General features: G+C 46.1%; 1 protein-coding gene across 1 annotated transcript in view; it reads right to left on the bottom strand.

The window, feature by feature from the left end:
* The window catches only part of LOC146812786 (uncharacterized), a 99,053-nt gene extending 78,908 nt beyond the window's left edge, over positions 1-20,145 (bottom strand). The window contains exon 1 of the mRNA XM_085614620.1: positions 19,985-20,145. Coding sequence (XP_085470746.1) covers positions 19,985-20,130 — 146 coding nt within the window. The 5' untranslated portion in view covers positions 20,131-20,145. The remainder of the gene's footprint in view (positions 1-19,984) is intronic.
* Positions 20,146-21,044: the final 899 nt, after the last annotated feature.

Below are 21,044 nucleotides of genomic sequence, written 5' to 3'. Positions count from 1 at the left end.
CGCTTTTGCTTCTTTGGGGATATTAATTGAGGAGCCTGGCCCACCTGCGCCCCCAACCTACGAAGGATTTGCCACTTGAGCAAAATGGAACTGCGCAGGGAAGGGATTCAAACAGAAAGACATTCTGCTTTGATCGTGCCGTGAACAGCTGCCCTTCCAGAGTCCTATTTTTTTGGCAAGAACATTTGCAAGATGGTTCGATTCACCTGACTGTGCTCATATTTCCACTTCAACAGTAGTGCTTGTGTAATGTACATTTACCATCGAGGATTAATTTGGAACATCCAGTTTTTATTTAAATCGAAATTCACAATGCACTATGGGAACAGAAGTACCTGTAATGCCAGTCACGTGATGTACCTCTTAAAAGACATCCAAGCGCACCTGGGCGCTTGCATTTCAGTCCGTGAACAAGGCAAGTAAGCCGAAACGTTGGGCAAATGAAAGCAGGCGCTTTTGAAAGAATCTGTGAATAAAGTTATTTCACGGTATTGGGCCTCACCTTTGTTTGTTTGCCAAGCGTGGTGTTGTGAGCTGCTCCGTGCTCATGCAGTGAGACCGCCCTGTAGGGCCCTGGGCTCCGAAAACGGAGGAACGCTTTTGCTTCTTTGGGGATATATATGTGTATATATATGTATATATAAAGCGGTTTCACTTACCTGTAATATACTTACATTTACATTGTAAAGTTATGCGTGGTAAAGGCATATGCATGGTAATGGACATGTGAAGGTATTATGTGGTAACGACTGCGTTGAAAAGATTGTTTCCCTTCTCAAACTGATCTGGTGCCCAGTGGAGACTAACAGACATTTTTAGAATATACATTTTAAACGTGTGTAGAGTCGATTACTTTGTAACTGTATTATATTACATTGGGGGTAACAAATATTTGGCAAAGACACTGACCCCACCAATGGGGAAAAATTAGCACTACAGCGCCCAGCATGCAACGCACTGGAGTGTGCATGCTATTAAGGGAAAATAGGTTGTAGCGTGTTCAGGTCCAGCCTCTTTCCCCGCCCTATGATTAAGGTGCAGTGCACCGAAACGCGTCAGGGACAGTTATTCATTGGAAATGCTGATGCCGGTTCCATTAATAAAAGCTCGTTTGAACTTTCCTCTGCAGGAGTGGCGTCCTTGAAGCTCTGGGGATTTTTGGAGGAATATGGACACGGCGGCTCTGGCCGTGAAGGACTGCACCACCTGGGAGATTGTGTGACAGGTCTGCGGGGCTGTAAAGGAAATGGCAGCCTATTTGCGGCACAGAGGAACCAAGATTAGGAATGGGACAACATTTCTGAGGCCCACTGGAGGGCTCTAAAACATTGTATAAAACATTGGGGGTAACAAATATTTGGCAAAGGCGCTGACCCCACCAATGGGGAAAAATTAGCTCTACAGCGCCCAGCATGCAATGCACTGGAGTGTGCATGCTATTAATGGAAAATAGGTTGTAGCGCGTTCAGGTCCCGCCTCTTTCCTCGCCCTATGATTAAGGTGCAGTGCACCGAAACGCGTCAGGGACTGTTATTGATTGGAAATGCCGATGCCGGGTCCATTAATAAAAGCTCGTTTGAACTTTCCTCTTCAGGAGTGATGTCCTTGAAGCTCTGGGGCTTTTTGGAGGTGTATATATATGCCCATCTGCTCCCCAAGCTGCACTGGCTGCCTGTTGAAAAACGCATCCAGTTTAAGGCACTCTGTATGTCGCATAAGATCTTGTCCCGTCAGGCTCCTGTGGGACTGTCTAACTTGCTCGAGTTTTATGTTCCGCGACGCCTATTGAGATCGGCGGGCTGTGCACAGGTCTGTATTCCCCGTGTTTTTAAAGCTAGAGCAGGCAGCCGTTCCTTTTGGAGTCTGGCGGCAAAACTCTGGAACTCATTGCCTGTTTCCATCAGAGTAATCCAGAATCATCTGGCTTTTCGCAAAGCCATATAAACCTGGCTTTTTCCCGGCTTTCTTGATTAACATCTCATTTCTGTCTCCTGGGCGTTTGTCTTGGTTTGGGATCGCGCTGGGACGCCCCGTTGCTGGGGCAGCCATGCGCTACACAAATCTGACTAATAATAATAATATATATATATATATACATATATATATATATATATATTGACAAACTCCGCTTGCATTTCACTGCCACCTGATTTGAGTGACGGAGCACGGACCACGTTTTCAGTGCATAGAAGTATTTATTTAGACTCCTCCAACACCAGCCATCATGACGCGTTTCGAGCCCCCAGGCCCTTGATCACATGATATATATATTACCTACTGGCGGTTGCCATTAGGTAGATATAGTTAGGACCTATTTTCCATAGGAAATCCGCAACATTCTATTTGGAATAACTTTGGCGCCGATTGACGAATCTTCGCGAAATGTTCCAAAACTTTTGGCCAGCTCCAGTCCGCTCCTATCCTGAAAGTTTCACGGTGATTCGTCAAGCGGGGGCTGAGAAAAAAGGTGGGTCCCAAAACACATTTTCCCCATGCATTTTCCCATAGGACCTTTAGCTGCAGCTAAAGCCCAAACTGCTGAACGGAATTACACCAAATTTGGCAAAGAAGTAGTCCTCAGTTCAGACTCGTGCCTTTTGCTTAAATGGTGTAAATCCGTTCAGTAGTTCCTGAGAAAATTACAGTTAAAAGTACATATATATCTATGGCCTCGGAGGATCCGCGCACTCTCCCGATCACAAGCTGAATTTTAATTGGCTGCCAACACTCTGAATCAGGAAGCGTTGGCAGCCATCTTGTGCCTTGGTAGAACCGAGGCACAAGAAACCCCCCCAAAAAAACGACGCGAAAAGGGGACAGGGTAGAAACACCCTGACCCCCTAGGCCTTTTTTTATTTTTTTAAACGGGAGGATGCGCGCTGGATGTGCGCATCCTGCCGATAGAAAAAAAAAATCAGCGCGGGCTCCCGCGCTGAAGATGCTAATTTGCCTGGGGGCATAATAAAAAATAAGTGTGGGGGGTCCCAATCCCCTCCCACACTGCCCCGGGACCGCCACCCCCCGGGGCTCTAACATAGTATAGGCAGGGGCTCACGGCCCCCCGCAGCCCCGGGGACCGCCACCCCCCGGGGCTTCTTTAAAATGGGGGCTCTCAGGCCCCCCCAGCCCCGGGGACCGCCACCCCCCAGGGCCTGAAATCATTTGGTGTGGGGGGCTCTCAGGCCCCCCCAGCCCCGCCACCCCGGGGCAACTTGAAAATGTGGGAGGGGGGCCACGCGGCCCCCATCCTGGAACCTTGAATAGGCCCTGGGGACCGCCACCCCCCAGGGCCGGCTCCTGCAGTGTCCCGGGGTGCCCACCCCCGGGACACTGCTGTTTGCAATGGCAGGGCGGGAGCCTCACGGCTCCCACCCTGCCATTGCAAACTGCTTTGCTTCATTGAGGCGAGAGCAGGGAAACCTGCTCTCCCTTCAATGAAGCAAAGCTGATTGCTTTTCTACATATTACATCATTCATGACATGGTCAGTGACATCACTGATGACATCTCAAATGACATCACTGATGACATCATCCACGTGACAATCAGATACACCTCATCATACACTAGTATAACCTTTCATCACTCACTGTAAAATACAGAGTGCCTGATTTAAAACCATTGACACACCAAAACAAGTTTCTAAACACCCACTCAGTGATTCCTAGATCTATACACACATCTAATCACTTACCTATAGATTCACTCATACATGCTGTCAATGATTAATAGAACACTGTCAAATATACTTATAAACCTATATCGACATTACACGCCAGCACACATCCTAATCACTTATGAAGTCATCCTACTCACTTATGCAAACAATGGATCATACTTACTTTTACTTAGCTATACACTTATAAAAACACCACTTCATCTATTCATATAGATAATAACTCATACTTAGTGTGTTATAAAAACACTATTACAAGTATACAGTTATCCATTCAGTCACTCATACAATCACTGAGTCTTATGTATACTTATTTATATACAACTGACACATACACTGGCTTTTATTTTTCTAGTTTGTTGGATATGTCCCATTGAGACATATATTGGCTCATCACCACACCCATAAAGATATAAACTCACCCAAACAACTGTTATAACATGTAGTTTTAACTTCAGATACCTACTGAATCAACTATTCACACATCTTTGGGCAGTCACACACCCCCCACCGAACCACACACACATTCACTCTCCCATACAAATACTCAGTTAACTAATCAATAAATAATATAGACTTTCACGTAGCTAGTAACCAACTGGTGCAGCAGTTTACACAACAACTGACAGAGTGATACAGATATTCACACAGTTTAGTCACTATCCAATATATTTAGTGAGACACTATAAATTAGTCAAGTAAACAGTCAATCACACTGCTTCTAAATCCTCCATCCAGATATTTATATTTATATATCCACTCATTCTTCAATGCAAATTGCTATATATATATATAATACATATTTAAATAACGAACCAAACCACATTCACTGGATGATGTCATCAGTGATGTCATCAGTGATGTCATTTGAGATGTCATCAGTGATGTCACTGACCATGTCATGAATGATGTAATATGTGACATCATCAGCAGTGGATTGCGGGCGCGCGAGATGTAGTTAGTACAACTAACTATATCGGAGGAATTTCAATGGTTTTGTTCGAGTGAAATGTCCAGCTAACTATAACACCCCTAAAACCTATTGTTTTTTCAGTGAATTTCTAAGGTTTTTTAAATGCTAATCCCTAACTATATCAGGCCTGAAACCTATGGTTTTTTCAGTGAATATATATATATATCACTCCAAATGCGAATTGAGCTGGCATATCATACTCCACATCCTACCAAGGAGAACCAACAGCTTTTTAATTGGGACTGTGCACCACACCTACTTAAGGTTTTTATTGTTAGCTCACAGTTGGAACTTTAAATCCCAGAATGCACCTATCTGACACTGCATTTAGCGAGTCCAGGTGCCGGTAATTGAAATAAAAGATGCCGGAAATACATTCCTGTGAGCCTGTGATGCCTTTCCTTAGCAGCCCGAGAAGAAGAGGCGTGAAGCCTCGAAACGCGTCGGCGAAAAGAGCAATGGCTGGGGTACGAGACTAAGCTGCATAATCAGGCCGGAAGGCGAAAGTGATGTCGAGTGCCCTTCCAAATGCTTATGGGCACTTTGTTGAGTAATATATATATATCTATGTATATATAAAGCGGTTTCACTTACCTATAATATACTTACATTTCCATTGTTAAGGTATGTGTGGTAAAGGCATATGCATGGTAATGGACATGTGAAGGTATTATGTGTTAACGACTGCGTTGAAAAGGTTGTTTCCCTTCTCAAACTGATCTGGTGCCCAGTGGAGACTAACAGACATTTTTAGAATATACATTTTAAACCCGTGTAGAGTCGATTACATTGTAACTGTATTATATCAATGTTTCATAACATTTTGTTTATAGACAGGTTGTGCATGTGCTGTCCTATTGCCAAATCATTACATCCTTAAGAAGGATTTCTCAATATTCTTTAGGGGGCTGAAACATATGTACACTACACACAGACTGCGAAGAATATCTAATACAAGTCATGTTGCAATATTGTACAGTGCTCTGAAAGCAGTTGTTTCTACCAAAGTATCCATAAAAAGAAAATACTGATTATAACCCATCCTTATTTTTCTATTGGCTCACCCTTTACCATAGTTAAAGTACTACACTTGATGGTACAACTATAAAGACTATTTTATACGCATTCATAAATATTTAGATTATTGCCATTGTTTTGCTCTCTTCATTTTAACGCCCACCGTTTTTCCTTTTTTCCTGGTCCGTTTCCCTTTGTGGCAAATAATTTGCTTGTCAGCCCCTATGATGCCTGCATTGGCTAGATGCAGATAATTTAAGCAGCTCAATCATAATCCCCTTTTGATTCAGGTTCCTTTTATGGGGTACGGTGTTACCCTGTACTGTATCACCCACTTGTGCTACCTTTGTTTCCAGTCACTCCAGCCTCACTAAGTTTTCCATCAGGAGCACACAGCTTTTGGCCCTTGTACCCCTGGCCTGCTTAATTCTCCACCCACCATGTTTTTTGCTGCAAGGAAGGGATCCAGAGAAACTGTAAAGTCCTCCTGAAGCTGTGGCCCAGGCCCAAGGGTTCTGGGGAGGATTTTCTTGGGCACAGAGGGATTGCAGGTAAATGCCTAGACTTCCAGAATGTATCCATGCAAGGAGTTAAAGATGAAAAAGAAAAAGGGGAACACAAATTCATTCAATTTATCCCTTCTGTCCAGAGGGCAGTACTGTGAAGGACCTACAGGAAGCTAAGGTATGAGACCTGCGAGCCATTCTGGAAGAGCCTAATTCTACAAAAAAGGAGTCTTTCTCTTACAGTGTTCATTCCTTTGGAACCATTCTTAAGAAGGAGCTAAGATTCTTGGTAAGACCAGAAGCCAGCCAAGGCCTATTTCTTTGTGGAAAACTGTCAACACTGATAGAGCAAGAAATTCTTCAAGAAACCTTTCCTCTAGATTTGTAGATTTTGGGTGAATAAACGTCCTTTGTCATCTCCACCTCTGGTTTTGAATCCTCACGTTGACCACCTCCCAGTCATACGTTTCTTTTCACTCAAACCACCCAGAGCTCTGGAAAGCCCTGAGTCTATATGAAAACAAATTTACAGAAAGATTTGTAGAGCAAGCTGCTCAAAGAAAGAAAGAAAGTACCATGGGTATATTCAAAACATTATTCATTATAGCCCAAATGAATAATTTGTATTATAGGATTCTTCAATACTCCCCAGTGGCATTCGCCATTGAGTAGTTATAATTAGGACCACACTTCATAAGAAAAGCATTTTTTGCTTCGATAATATTTGTGGAATGTTTTGTGAAGATTCATCAAATAGTGCCACAGTTAAGTGGGGACCGAGAAAAAGGTGGGGTCCCAAAAAGCATTTCGCCCATGCATTTTTCTGCAATACTACAAAAACTGCTGAACGGAATTACACCAAATTTGGCAGAAAGCTAGATTTTTGTCCCGAATGTGTTCTTTTTGTGATTTGATGTAAATCCATTCAGCTAAAGACCATGTGTGGCTGGGGGAGAGAGGCCTGTGGGGATTTGGACGAACGCCAGACCTTGCACCAAACTCCCACTGAGCACGGCGGGGGTTGGGCACCTGCGAGGCCGTGCACCCAATCCCACACCGCGCATGGTGATGGACATGTTGGTTATATCAAAAAACACCAAAACATTGAAATTCAGTGAAAAAAAACAAAGGTTAAAGTTACGTGTGAGTTTGGAATTGTAATAATATCTTATTTTACAGTAAAAAAAAATTTGAAATTAACTGAAAAAACAATGGTTAAAGGGACACTATAGTTAAGTGGAAAATGTCAGTTTAAACATACTGTTTTAAATTAACAAAACCACTGAACTTCACCAGCTATAGCTATCTCAACCATAACTCCTATCCTGAGGTGACCAAAACTCGTGCCCTCATCGTGCACTGCTAAGTACCTCACATATTACATCACTCATGATTTTTTCTATGACATTGTTAACATTACTGTAACATCTGATATCAAATCATTTACAACAAGAGAGAAAATAGGCAAGAAGGAAAAAATGAATTAAAGATGAAAGAAAGAAGGATGGAAAAACAAAAGACAGAAAAAAAAGAAAAAGAAAGGAAGAAAAGAGAGAAAGAGAAAAAAGAAAGCGAGAAAGATAGTAAGAAAGGATAGGGAGATGGAAAGAAGGAAATAAAAAAATGAAAGAAAGAAAGAAAAATCGAAAGACCGACAGAGGGAAGGCAAGAAAAATGGAAAAATGGAAATAAAGAAGAAAAATAGTAAGAAAGACAAAAGAAAGGACAGAAAAAGAGAGAAGGAGAATAAAGGAAAGAAAGAAGGAAGAGAAGAAGGAAAAAAGAAGTAAAGAAGTAGGGGAAGATGCAAAGAAAGAAAGAGGGGCAGAGAATGTGGCCTAATGGCTAGGGTGGTCGACCCCGAATCTGGGAAACCGGGTTTGAGTATCAGAAATGACGCTCAACATCCTGTGATTCTGGGCAAATCACTTAACCTCTCTGTGCCTAACAAAAATGAGTGTGTCCGTCTGTAACGCAACTGGTGCTTATGTAAAGCGCTCTGATAGCTGATACTATGGGTTAAGCCCGAGCTATATATAACTCCTGGAGAAAAAAAAATAAAGAAAGATGGGAAGCAAGAAAGCAGGAAGGAAGGAAAGAAAATGAAAAGTAAAGCAACAAAGAAAGAAAGAAAGGGAGAAGGAAAGAAACAAAGACAGACGGAGGAAATTCATTTTTTAAAAGTGTTACAAGTTCGGCAAATTCAACACGATAAAGGCTGATTTTCTTCCTGAGGAAAGGTTCTAAAAAACCATTGATGCAATTGAGCCCAGAATAAACGTGTTTTGAAGACTTGTCTGCTTATGAATTAACATGTATCATATTGAAGCTTTTAGTATATGTACTGTATGCACAGTGAAAAGAGAATAACTGGATAAAGAACAGTTTCCAATGGTCCCAATCTGTTATGTCGTGAAACACTAGTAGTCAAATAAGCAAAGGGCACTCCAAATGCCATTTACAGCAGCACTGGCAGGAAACAGAAGACTGATGAAGCTGAAATGTGGCCTGTGCTCTCATCTTGTAGAAGGCATCCTACTATCACCTCAGGCTCTAAACACAGAGGGCAACACTAAAGTAATTATAAAGTAAAAACAAAAACACAGGCACTGATGATGGCAACTACCTTGTGTGCAGATTTGTTCATTGTGAAAGAGCAACATGCAACCACTCAATATGAAGTTAACCAGTCGCTGAAGTAGGCTGACCCATTGCCCCATGGTGGATGCTGTAGTGGGCGGAAGCAAAATGTGAATGACACAGCAATAGACCAATGGAGTAAGAGAGGTGGATTGAAGACCCTGTAAGTAAGTATATTATACATATCATTTTAGTAAAATCAAAAGGTGTTGGATAATGCCAGGTCTAAAAAGAGAAGTAGAGAAAGGGGCAAACTTGCACCTCTCCTGACACAGAGAGACCGCGCTTGGCTGTCTGCACACCTTTCCCCTCACAAACCCCTGATTGAGGTATGCAGCCTTAGTGACTGTACTTTAACTGCACTACGTCTTTCTTCTGATTGAGAATCACACCACAGCCCAGCCTCGCAGGGAGAGTCCCCAGCAGCACAACAGGACGTGAGCTGCGGCAGTAAGCAGGGACATGGCTGCAATGGCACCAGTTTACTGGAACCATGAACCCATGAGCAGCAGGCCAGTATACCAATGTACCCTTCATAAAACCATGTATATATCTTTAAAAGTTGAATTAGCATTGTACTCTGACCAGGGGAGATTTCCACCCTCGGATACTGCTGTTCCCTAATACCAAGAGGTACAACACGCTGAGTGACACCTTCAACCAGACATGGCTTTTCAACAAAAACATGTTGCTTTCTGGGACTTGCAGTTTAGATTTTCTTACTGATCATTTTGAGGTAAATAAATTCCAGCTTGCAAAGTGCTTTTGGGTAAAAAGTCTTTTCTGGCTCAAAGTTTCCAACAACAATAGAACAACGTGTTCTATAATTGCAACAGTTACCAAATGACATGTATCAAGTTGTACACACTTCGTTTGGTAACAGATGCAAATACAGAACAAGTGGAGCTAACAGGAAAACACATGACGCAACAGGGCCACGAATTGTAAGGAATGAGACACCCCCAATCTTACATGAAAAGGATACTGTAAGTCACGTTAGAAAAATATCTCAAAATCTATCAGAAGAAATATAGGAAGGATATCTGGTATTTGGCCAGAACAGATACCACCCTTCTCTTTCCACTATACTAAGCGTCCCCATACTCTTACTCGCCCAAGTCAAACTACACCAGTTAAGGCCCATACCTCACTTTTTGCATCTATAATAATTGTGCTCCCTGGCACCATTAGCAAATGTTCACCAAACCTAAGACAGACGGGGTTCAGTGGGCATTTTTTGAGCACACTCAATGTGAGGTAGATTGCTGAAGATCAAAAGGTATGTGGGTTCCCTAAAAAAGTTCATTTTGCAAATATTATGGGTTTTCTCACAGGAAGGTTTGTCCACACACAGTTGTGAAAGTGCTCAATGGAAATTCCCAAAATTGTAATGTATGCCATTCAGTGCCATTTCTTGGTTTGGTGAAGTATTCGTCCAGACATTTTTGGAGCTATAAACCAAAACCAGAGTGTAATCCTGCTTTCACTACGCACATATCCATAATTGTTGACAATCACCAGGAAAAAAAATAGAAACTCAAGGTGACGTATGGGAAATGAAAAACGAGCATGCGCAGTGGCAATCGATAATCATCTCTTACCAATGTTTGTGGACATTTGAAAAAAATAATACAAAATACAGAGCAGTAGAGCAGGAAAGCTCGAGGGCTCGCGAGAAGTTACACTAAGAAAGCCCCTCACACTCACACGTGCTCGGCCTGGATAAGCTCACGAGAGTGAGAGAGATCCCTGCCCTTGAAAGGTTGGTGGTAACAACATGAAACAAGCATTGTCAAAGCCAATAGGTCTTGGCAATGCCCGAGCTATTGGCCTCATCAATGTGAATGTCTTTTAGCCATGTTGTCTATCCGCACATCTGCTGTCCAGCATGGCTGAAAGTCACTGAAGGTCCAGAATCATAGGATGTTGCGCCAACGCTGAGTCTCTTCCAATGGCGGCTGGCACCTGGAGGCAGCAGTGGGGTGGGGTGGGGGGAGGTATGGGGGGATAGGGTTAAAAAGAAAATCACTTTCCTCCAGGCCGTCTGACTGGTCGGCTGCCACCGCCTCTCCTGTGTCCTCTTCCTGGCTTCTTGAGGGAAACAGGAAGCACCAGGGCTCCCACACTCCCCACAGTCAATCACAACGCTGCAATGCAGTGTTGTGATTGGTCTGAGCCTCGTGACACGGCGCTCAGCCAGGGGCTGGAGTGGGGTGGGCATGTGCTCCACGCGGGCTGTAATGCAGCCTGCATGGAGAACATGGCATGTGTGCATGACTGTTTGGCAGGCCCAAGAGGGTCAGCCAATCACTCATGCTCACGTAGGTAGTGCAAACCACTCCTCTCCCAGCTCTGAGAGCAGCCCACCCCACAGAGACGCTGCAACAGGAAAAAATAAAATGATAATAACCTCGAGTTATTATGATTTTTCCCCCCTTTTTTACACTGCATAAAGCAGTGGGACGACACTCCTCCGCCTTAGCGGTCTCTTCGCCCCTCATGTTGAGTTTATTGTCCTTCCCCTCCTAACACAAAAAAGAGATATGACGTGGCCTGCACTGGCTGCATCAGGGCACTTTTTTCTGTGACTTGCAGCCATGCTGAACAGCAGATGTGCTGCTAAACAACATGGCTATTAAGACATTCCAAAGGACAAGGCCAATAGCTCGAGCATTACTGCAATCTATTGACTTTGCCAATGCTTGTTAGTGTTAAAGGGGTCTTGCTGAACAAATGTGGAAGTGATAGTGAGATACAGTTGAGGAGCCTTTAAGTAAATTGAGAATGTGGCTTAACCGCCGGAGCTGCCAACAGGGAAAGTGGGTGACCACGTTCGAATTTCGTGGTCAGGTGAACAGTTTGTGATTCTGGGCAAATCACTTAGGCTTCCCCCAGCGTACGACAATCAATGTGTCATTGTGGAACTGACGAGCACTTAAAGTGCTCTAATAGCATGGGCTGGTGTTAGCACTATGGCAAGATGGAGGACGAAACAAGTGCTCCAATACCATTGGATCGTGTAAAAAAAATAAAAGCAGCAGTGATGAGGAAGATAGTGGGGGGACAGGTCAAGCAGGGAAGCAGGAGGAGATGGCGAGCTGGGCAAGCAATGACAGGAGAGGGCAGGAGGAAGCAACAATGAAGGTGTAAACAAATACCTCAATTGAAGCAGGATCAGCAACAAAATTGAATGTGTCATTGTGGAATATAACTGGCGAGCACTTAAAGCGCTCTAATACCATCGGCACGTGTTAATGCCATGGCAAGATGAAGGACGGAGCAAGCGGTCCAATAAAATCGGTTTGTGCAAAAAATGTAAAATAAACAAGTGCTGTTCGTGTTTTAAAAACTTTTAAAGAAATGCATTTGCTAATGTACATGTGCATGCAGTTTAGTTGTATGTGTGTATGTGTACAAGGGAGAGGGCCTGAAAACACAAGAACTCCTATGGAGTGCTTGAAAACAAAGGAAAATATTGCTCCACAAACCGGGATGTGCTATGGCAGGGCCAAAGACAAGAAGAGGGCATGACGCCTGCATGCCATGGCAATTGGCATCAAAGAAAATGAGAACAACGCTGAAGTTTACCAATGGTAGGAGATGGGCAGCCTGTAAGCCCACAGATAGAACACAACACTTCTCTTCGAGACAGCATATGTGCTGTCTAGCCGAGACCTAGAAACAATAGATTTCGTAAAGGCGAAACCTACTGGCTTTGTCAATGCTTTTTGTGTTTAGAAACTAAGGGGTCTATTATGATGTCGGGCAGATCGCCACCGCCCGCATGGCGTTGCCGATCCACCCGACATCATCCCCCGCCCGCCTCCCATTTCCCCCCGCTTTTCCGACAGATGGAAAAAGTCGACCGGGCAGAAAAGGGTTGAATATGGTGGCGGTGTTTGCTAGACACCGCCATCCATATTACAATTGCAGCAGGAAGCAGCCTTCGCCGCCACGGAAAGGCATGCGGATTCCACAGCTGGGGGCCCGTTGCAGGCCCCCAGGATGTTGGGGGTGTGGGGGGCACATGGGGGGTACCTATGGTACCCCCCTGCATTTGCATGGACGACGTGGCAGGCACTGCGCGGTGCCTGCCACGTTGTGCATGCAAATGCACAAGGTGCATCCACAGCATTGTGGCGGGCGGTGCTGTGAGCACCGCCCGCAACAATGTTGTGGATGGGGGGTGCCACTGCGGCGGTGGCATCCTAATTGCCGGTGCGGGACCGCTGCACCACTGGCAGCCGGTCCCAGCGCCGCTAGGGTGGCGGGCGGACAAAAGTCCGCCCGCCATCCTAATAGTCCCCTAAGTGTTTATCTGTAATCACAAAATGTGGAACTCAAAGGCTAGGGAGATGATATTGCGTCCTTTCGGGAGAGGATGTAGGGTAAGGGCCAGAGCTGCCGAGTACGGAGCAGGAAAACTGGGTCCGAGTTTTGACATCAGCTTAACATCTCGCTGTGCCTACAAAAACAAATGCATCCTTGTGTAAAGTAACCGGTGCTAATGTACAGCGTTCCAATACCTTCCAGTGGTGTTGGTACTATATGAAACTGCACACAAAAAAAGTTACAGGTGCTTATGTAAAGCGCTCCAATACCTTTGGTTGGTGTTGGCGCTACATAATACTGCACATAAAAATGTGAAAAATAGAGTCGTGGAGGAGGGGATCTGTGCAACAGAGTTCAGCAGGGTCAAGCAGCGACAGGTGGGAGGTGGACAGGCAACCAACAGCAAACGCATTCATACACAGGGAGATTAAGTGATTTACCCATAATCACAAAATGTGGAACTGAGGCCGAGACTAGGGAGATGATGTGGAGTCCTCTTGGGAGAGGATGTGGCATATAGGCCAGAGTAGCTGACTATGGAGCTGGGAAACCGGGATTGAGATTCAGTGTCGGTTTAACATCCTTGATTCTGGGCAAATCACTTAATCTTCCAGTGCAAACAAAAATGAATGTGTGCAAACAAACTAATGGGTTATTAATGATGCGGAATGCGATGGCGCCTCCCAAAATAATGCAAAATGTACAAATTTCCAGTATCAGTGTGGTGCTACAGGCAAAGAGAAAACCCTCAACCCTTCAAAAGGGCAAAATGCCCCACAATTTTTACTTAATGTGCCTGTGCACACACATACTCGAGTAAAGACAATAGTACTGTCAAGTTTTAAATCCACATTAACATGCTGTAATGTTCATTACAGTCCACTTCAAAACACAATAATACATGTAGAACACTCCAGATGATTCGTGTTCATAAGTTTATTGTAGGTCACTATGCCCAGCATGCCCAGGCTGGGCATAGTGGCAAGGGGGGAAAAGTGATATATGGACGGGGACAGCACCAGGAGGTGCAAGGGAGCAAGCAGCGATGGAAGGGAGAATGAGAGGGAAAATAAAAGCAGCAACGATGGGAAAAGCAGGGACGGAGAGGGGGTGATCTGTTGATGGGGCATAAGGGCAGTGGATGTTTACAAGTACTTGATCAATTCTCTGGGGGAGGGCTAAACACACAGGGGAGGCTCCTCCTCAGAAGTGGAGTGGAGGAATGTCGCCCCGCCTGCTGCGAGCACAGCAGGCAAACACAAATAAATACACTGACATGTCAGTGCTATTTTATTTATGTGCCACCGCAACTGCTCGCGCTGTGTACAGCCCAAGGGTTGGGGCGGGGCTGAATCCAGCAGAACCAGGATGACAGCTCTGGTCTACAGTGCGAATGTCGGATTGGTCGACCATCTTGCGACGGCCAGCCCGACACACGCACTGGTGACCCTGCAATCCAAATGCTGTGAAACAGCATGGGGGATTGCTGGCATAATGAGCGCTGGGTGAGGTTGCTCCCACCAATCCTGAAGCTGCTTTCACAGCATGAGAGCAGCTACAAGATTGGTTGGAGTTGCGTTTCCCTAGCAGGAAGGAAGTCCTTCCTTTTCCTGCTTGTGGGCAGCAAAGAGACGTGCTGCACCGGTCGTGCTCCCGCACCTGAATTTAAGGTGAGTTGTGCGCCTTCACGCCTCATAATTTTTTATTTAAGATAGCTGCCACTGTAAACACAAGAAGAGGCTTGACCATGCATGCCAGGGACTAATAGTGACAAAGAATATCAGACAGACGATGGAGCGAGCAAATGGGAAGCCTGTGAGTGAGCTGAAGCTCACAGATTAAATATAACGTCTCTTCGAGACAGCGCATTCGCTATCTAGCCGAGACCTAAAACTCCCCGATCCTGGCAAAGGGCAGAGAGCCATTTTTGACACCGATGCACTCCACATAACCTGCATCCTTGCCTAAGAGTGGAGAGTTCTTGAATTTCTCCCCACCTCAGTCCTCTTGAGGGTTCTGCACTCCCCTTCATTGTCCCTAAGCAAAGCGCGTGTGCCGGGGAGGACCATAAAGCTTGGTGTCATGGGGCACTTTTAGACCCCCTCCCCAACCAGAGCTGGTAATTTTCTTGTACCTCCTCACTTTGCCCCCTGGAGCCCATCTCCCATTTTCGAAGTGACGGGTGGGAGTTGGTTACACAACGAAGCCTTGCCCAGGGGAGTGAATGTTTTGCCCAAGTTGGGAGCTGCCTGCTCAACTAATGCCCCAAAAATGATTGTCCTTTAGTAAGTTCTGGGTGTGATAACAATGTACTTCCTCAAACCCATGGGCAGGCTGGGAATTGAAAAATAAACCTCCCTCCCCAACCATGCTGCTTACAGACCACTGCCACACCTCATTAAGCAAATAAAGCCCTTGGGCAAAATAGGGGCTATGCACCCCCTCAGTGCAATGTGTAGGGGATACACCCCATTCTTGTCCTTGGCCTAAACAGGAACCAAATGATGCAAAAGTCCCCCAAACCCTAGTAATTTGGCCAGGCAGAGACAACCAGGCAACGTAGGCAAGACAGGTGTAAAATGCCACCCAGGCCCCCACCATCCCTCGTCTTGGATAAGGCTGGGGGAGGGGAATAGATATCCCTGCCATTGGGACAGTCAGATGAAAGAAATAAAGCCCCCCCTCAGGCAAGGTGTTAGGGCTATACACCACACGCCCTAATCCATACTCTGCCCCTTGGGCAAGGTCTGGTTCAAAATGTTGTAAACACCACCTCACCAACCACTCGCGCCTGACCACGGAGATGAGATTACAACAACCCTGGGCAAAGCGGGGTAGGGGCAAATGGTGAGCCCTCGCCCTTGGGCAAAGCTGAGGAGGGAATTCCTCCTGGGCAAGGTGGGGCACAAAATGCTGCAAATGCCCACCCCCTGCCCTTGAGCAGGGCAGGAGGAGGAAAATATACGCCATGCCCTTTACAAGGAGAGAGGAAGAAAGATGCCTTACCTTGGGCAAGGTTGGGTACCTATGTACCACCCATGCCCTCGGACATGCCCAGGGTTTGTAAAAAATCTACTTCTGGGCCTTGGGGAAAGCAGGGGGGTACTATTATAGCCCCCAACCTATAGGTTCGGTGGATTACACAGCACAGCTGCACTAGGGCAGGGGAGGGCAGGGGAGGAGGAACGCATACCAACTGTCCCCTGGGAAGGAACCTCTTGGGGGCAAGGCTGGTAAATTCACCACCCTTATCCAAGGCTTGGTGGGGTAAAAATAAAAAATAAAAAGATAGTAGATCTAAAAGAAGAAATTAAATTGCCCAACACAACCCTAAAGTTAAAAGGGAGTTGAGGTTCATGGCGGTCTAATACTGGCTATGGCACAAACTCTCAAAAACATGAAAATAACAAATTATTGTACTATCTTAATCTTAGCTCTGACCCCCACCACGTAATCTTACCAAAACCAACGTTTTCACACACATCAGATTACATTTAACTTTAAAACACATGGATATCCAGATGTGCAAGGCCAAAAATAATATGGCAAAAAAAAAAAGAAAAATAGTGCAATGTGGGATGGATCAATTTTAGCCAGGAAGTGGAAAGGTACAATGATACTTGGCTTACATTCCAAGATGGACGTCGCCCACTCAAACACAATGGAAGCCACCATTTTGTGCAGTGCACACAGACACACACCGGGACCACATGGAGCCCGCCATTCCCCTATCCAGCAGTGAACCACACATACCACATCCACATGATAGCCATCCTTCATGCTAGTACCAGACATGATGATGGTAAAGAAACTCAGTTTTGGGGACATCTTGGACCTTAACTGGGGAGAACAGGTAGGCAGGCTCCCCAAAAGGGTTCAGAGAAAAAGCTCTGTGCCCCTGGACTAGACTCCCGCTGCAGGCACAGCCAGCCGCACGGTTCCTGGATAGAGAGGGCACTGGCCGCTCTCAGGGGTATTCTATGGGCTCCCACACCAGGGCCTTCTGGCTTCGACAAAAACCAGGAAGGACATTGAGCACCCCAGTGGGGCGGGCTCGCATATTATGGAGCTCACTGGAGGGGGAACGTAGGGTAAGCCAGACCAACATGTAGGGGCAGGAGGGCACAGCTTCCCAAAGCCCAGCAGAGGATTTTCATCCCAACAGGTACACTCTGGGTGAACGCTGACCTCGGTCTGGCACAGCCTAGCACAAAGAGAACACATGGCGCCTCTCTCAGGTGACACCAGGCAGGAGTCCCTTGAGCAGGAAAGCCCAGCTAAGTGGATGTGTTGCCCAGATGCAGAAGGTCACACGGATTTGAGGCGGGGTTGGGGGAGCGGGTGGGGAGGTCTTTCAACCCAAAACCCCGTGCCCACCCGACTCATGTCAACACATAACAGTACACTTCAGCGCCTCACCAACCCACATTAATGCCCCAAATCCACTCACCTTCATGCATCCATCTACCTTAGATGATCACTTGCAGGGGAAGGGTAGGACACACTAACGTCTGTGGGTACCGGAAGTGAGCAAGCACTCCGTTATCACGTGATTCACCTGCCCTCCATACAATGAGGTAAACTAAGGTTGCAAAATCTAATCCTGACGGGCATCCATAGCAGACCGAATGAAGGTACAGTGGGAAGGCCGCTAGCCCCCTGGGCTCACCGGGCCTGTCTGCATCAAGAGGCCTGAGGTTGGTCTATGAATGGCACACAACATAATTCATCCCCATACAGGCAAAGAAATTATGGAATTTATTTTAAAAACATACTGCCGAGACCTCAAGACACCTGAATCTCTCCTCTCTGTAACCAACAAAACCCCCTCTCAGTGCACAGACCACAGCCCTTCTTACTGCAGCCATCACTACCCTCACACTGCAGCCCTCACCTACCACCTAGGCGCCTCTAGCTACAGCCACCACTGCCACAAAGCGGGCCTATAAGGAGCCAGAGCCATAAACCGGTGAGAGACCTCGGAGGCATAAAACAACAAGCATTGGCAAAGGCAATAGGTTTTGCTTTATGAGATGTATAGGCTTTGGCATTGATTTCTGGCTATGCTATACTGTAAAATAAAGTGCTATTATGCATCTGTTACGTCATTTTGTAGTAGTGTGGCATAACAGATGTGTGTACATGCAAAATGAGGCAAACTCTATTATTCTTTTTATCAGTCTGAGATGGATTAGTAAATGAAGGGTTGTGCGAAATGTTTCTATACATCACTAATTTGCTTTTTTAAGAAATATTTTTTTTTAAAACGGTCGAGTGGGTTGGGGATAGGGAGTATTCTAACCCCTCTCACTGCAAGCACTTTTACCCCGTTATTTTACCTTGACACTCTCACAGTAATCACTTTGACCCCCTCTCTAATTGTAAGTGCTTTAACCCCTCTCACTTCACTTTCACTCTCTCACTGTTAATACTTCCCCCAACTGTAAGTGCATTAACCTCTCTCACATCACTTTCACTCTCTCACTGAAAATACTTTGACCCCCTCTCTAACTGTAAGTGCTTTAACCCCTCTCACGTCACTTTCACTCTCTCACTGAAAACACTTTGAGCCTTCTCGCATCACTCTAGTAACCCCTCTTCTCTCGTCGACCCTTCTCACTGTAAACACCCCTCTCTTTTCTGACTGATCCTTCTCACTGCACCGTGACACCTCTGACTTCGACACTCTTAAGGTGAACACTTTGACACCTCACTTCACTATGGCCTCCTCTTGCACCCCTTTGACTGTAGGCCTTTTGAGCACTTTCACTGCACTTTGAGTCCTCCATTATAAACACTTTGACCCCTCTCTTTTCTCGTTGCCTCTTCTCAATGTAAACACTTTAACCCGTCTTTTCTCGTTGACCCTTCTCATTTCACTTTCACACCTCACACTTCAACACTCTAAAGGTAAACGCTATGCCCCCTTCCTCCTGGAAGCACTATACACATTCTTACTATAGCACTTTGCATTATATCTTTTCTCGCTGACCCATCTCACTGAACACACGTTGACCCCTCTCTTTCCTCGTTGCCCCTTCTCACAGCACTTCGACCGCTGTCACTGGAAACACGTTAAACCGTCTCTTTTTTCCTCTCACTTCTGCACTCTGAACACTCTAACTCCTAACTGGAAGCACGGTAATCATTCTCAAGACTCACTGTAAGCATGTGTACCCCTCCTACTATAAGCCCTTTGAACCCTCTCCCTGCACTTTGACTTCTCTTTTCTCCTTGACTCTTTCTCACTGCATTTTGGCCTTTTCTTAAGGTAAACACTTTTTGATCCCCTCTACCTGTAATCACTATAATCACTCTCACTGTGAGCACTTAGACTTCTCTCACTGCAAGCAGTTAGACTTCTCTCACAGCAAGCACTTTGACTTCTCACTGCGAGCACTTAGGCTTCTCTCACCACAGGCACTTTGACTTCTCTCACTGCAAGCACTTTGACTTCTCTCACTGCAAGCACTTTGAATTCTCACTGCGAGCACTTAGGCTTCTCTCACTGCATGCACTTTGACTTCTCTCACTGCATGCCCTTTTGACTTCTCTCACTGCAAGCGCCTTTGACTTCTCACTGCGAGCACTTAGGCTTCTCTCACTACATGCACTTTGACTTCTCTCACTGTAGACACTTTGACTTCTCTCACTGCAAGCACTTAAGAGTAGACTTGTTTCACTCTCACTGCAGGCACTTTGACTCCACCCCCCGCAGGCACTTTGAACTTTCCCATCTGCACTTTGACCCCTTCCCCTGCAGACGTCTGTGCCCATCGATGCCTGCAGGCCGGTGACTCAGGGCCGGGGCCCCACGCCGCGGGAGGGCGTGGCTACTCACAGCGTAGGTTTGGGCGGCACCGCGGGGGTCTCGGTGCTCATGCTCCCCACATTCAGCCGCGAGGCCCGCAGGAAGTTGAGCTCGGCGTAGGTGATGTCGGTGTCCAGCTTGCCGGTGCGGGGCTCGCTCTTCTCACGCCACTCCATGAAGGCCCTGCGCGCAGTGCCTGCCTCTGTCCGCTCCTCTGCTGCCCTCCCTCGTGGCGCGGGGCACCAGGCCCCTCGGCGTCCGGCCTGCCCAGCACCCCCTCCCACCCGCCCCGCCTGGAGCTGTTTGACACTTAGTTTGGGACATGATGGTCTCCGCACTGAGCGCTTTTGTCTTCTAGCTGTTGTCCAAACATCCCAAGGTTAGGCCGCTTCCTCCGGCTGCCTGCTCCAGTGGTTACTTTCTGTCACTTCATCTCCCCCCTCCCTCCACCTCTTTCTCTTCTGTCCTTGTCTACAGGTTGCTTCTTTCTCCCTCGTTTCTATTTTTTATAATGCTTATTTTCTCCTTCTCTTACTTTCTTTTCCCACCCTCGATGCTCGCTTCGCTTTCGTGGTCTTTATTTGCTTTCTTCCTCCTTACTCCATCGAGTCCCATATGCCCCCTGCAAGTTTCTTTGAATATTTTCCATTGCCGCCTTCCTCTCCTTAAGTTACATTTTCTTTGGTTATTTGCCTCTCCTCGTCGGTGCTGGAAATGGGAAAAATGATACTCCGGGAACCGACAATTTTGGGCCGAAAAGGAGTGGAAATCATAGAGGCCCCCAGTGAGGAGGGACTGCGGTGTCATGCGCAGCAGGGAGTCTGGGGACACCCGCCCGTCTGAAAGCGCACGTGCATCATTTGTACACTCTGCCCATAACTAAACCGACAGCAAGCTAAAACACCAGGGACTTAAATCGCAAGCCGGGAAGGTATCTGTGCATCCATCGATCACCGGCAATAAAACTAGTTAGGTAGCTTAGGGGGCTAATGCACCTGCTGTAGATTAATCAGTGCAATAATGAATTAAAACTAATGCAACACACGTACATAAGCATGCTTCTCATATATAAAACCGTGGCACATTTTTC

This window comes from Triturus cristatus, chromosome 7, assembly GCF_964204655.1.
Source record: "Triturus cristatus chromosome 7, aTriCri1.1, whole genome shotgun sequence".
NCBI classification, from domain to species: Eukaryota; Metazoa; Chordata; class Amphibia; order Caudata; family Salamandridae; genus Triturus; species Triturus cristatus.
The sequence above is the reverse complement of the archived record's forward strand: the minus strand, read 5'-3'. Positions and strand labels throughout refer to the sequence as shown.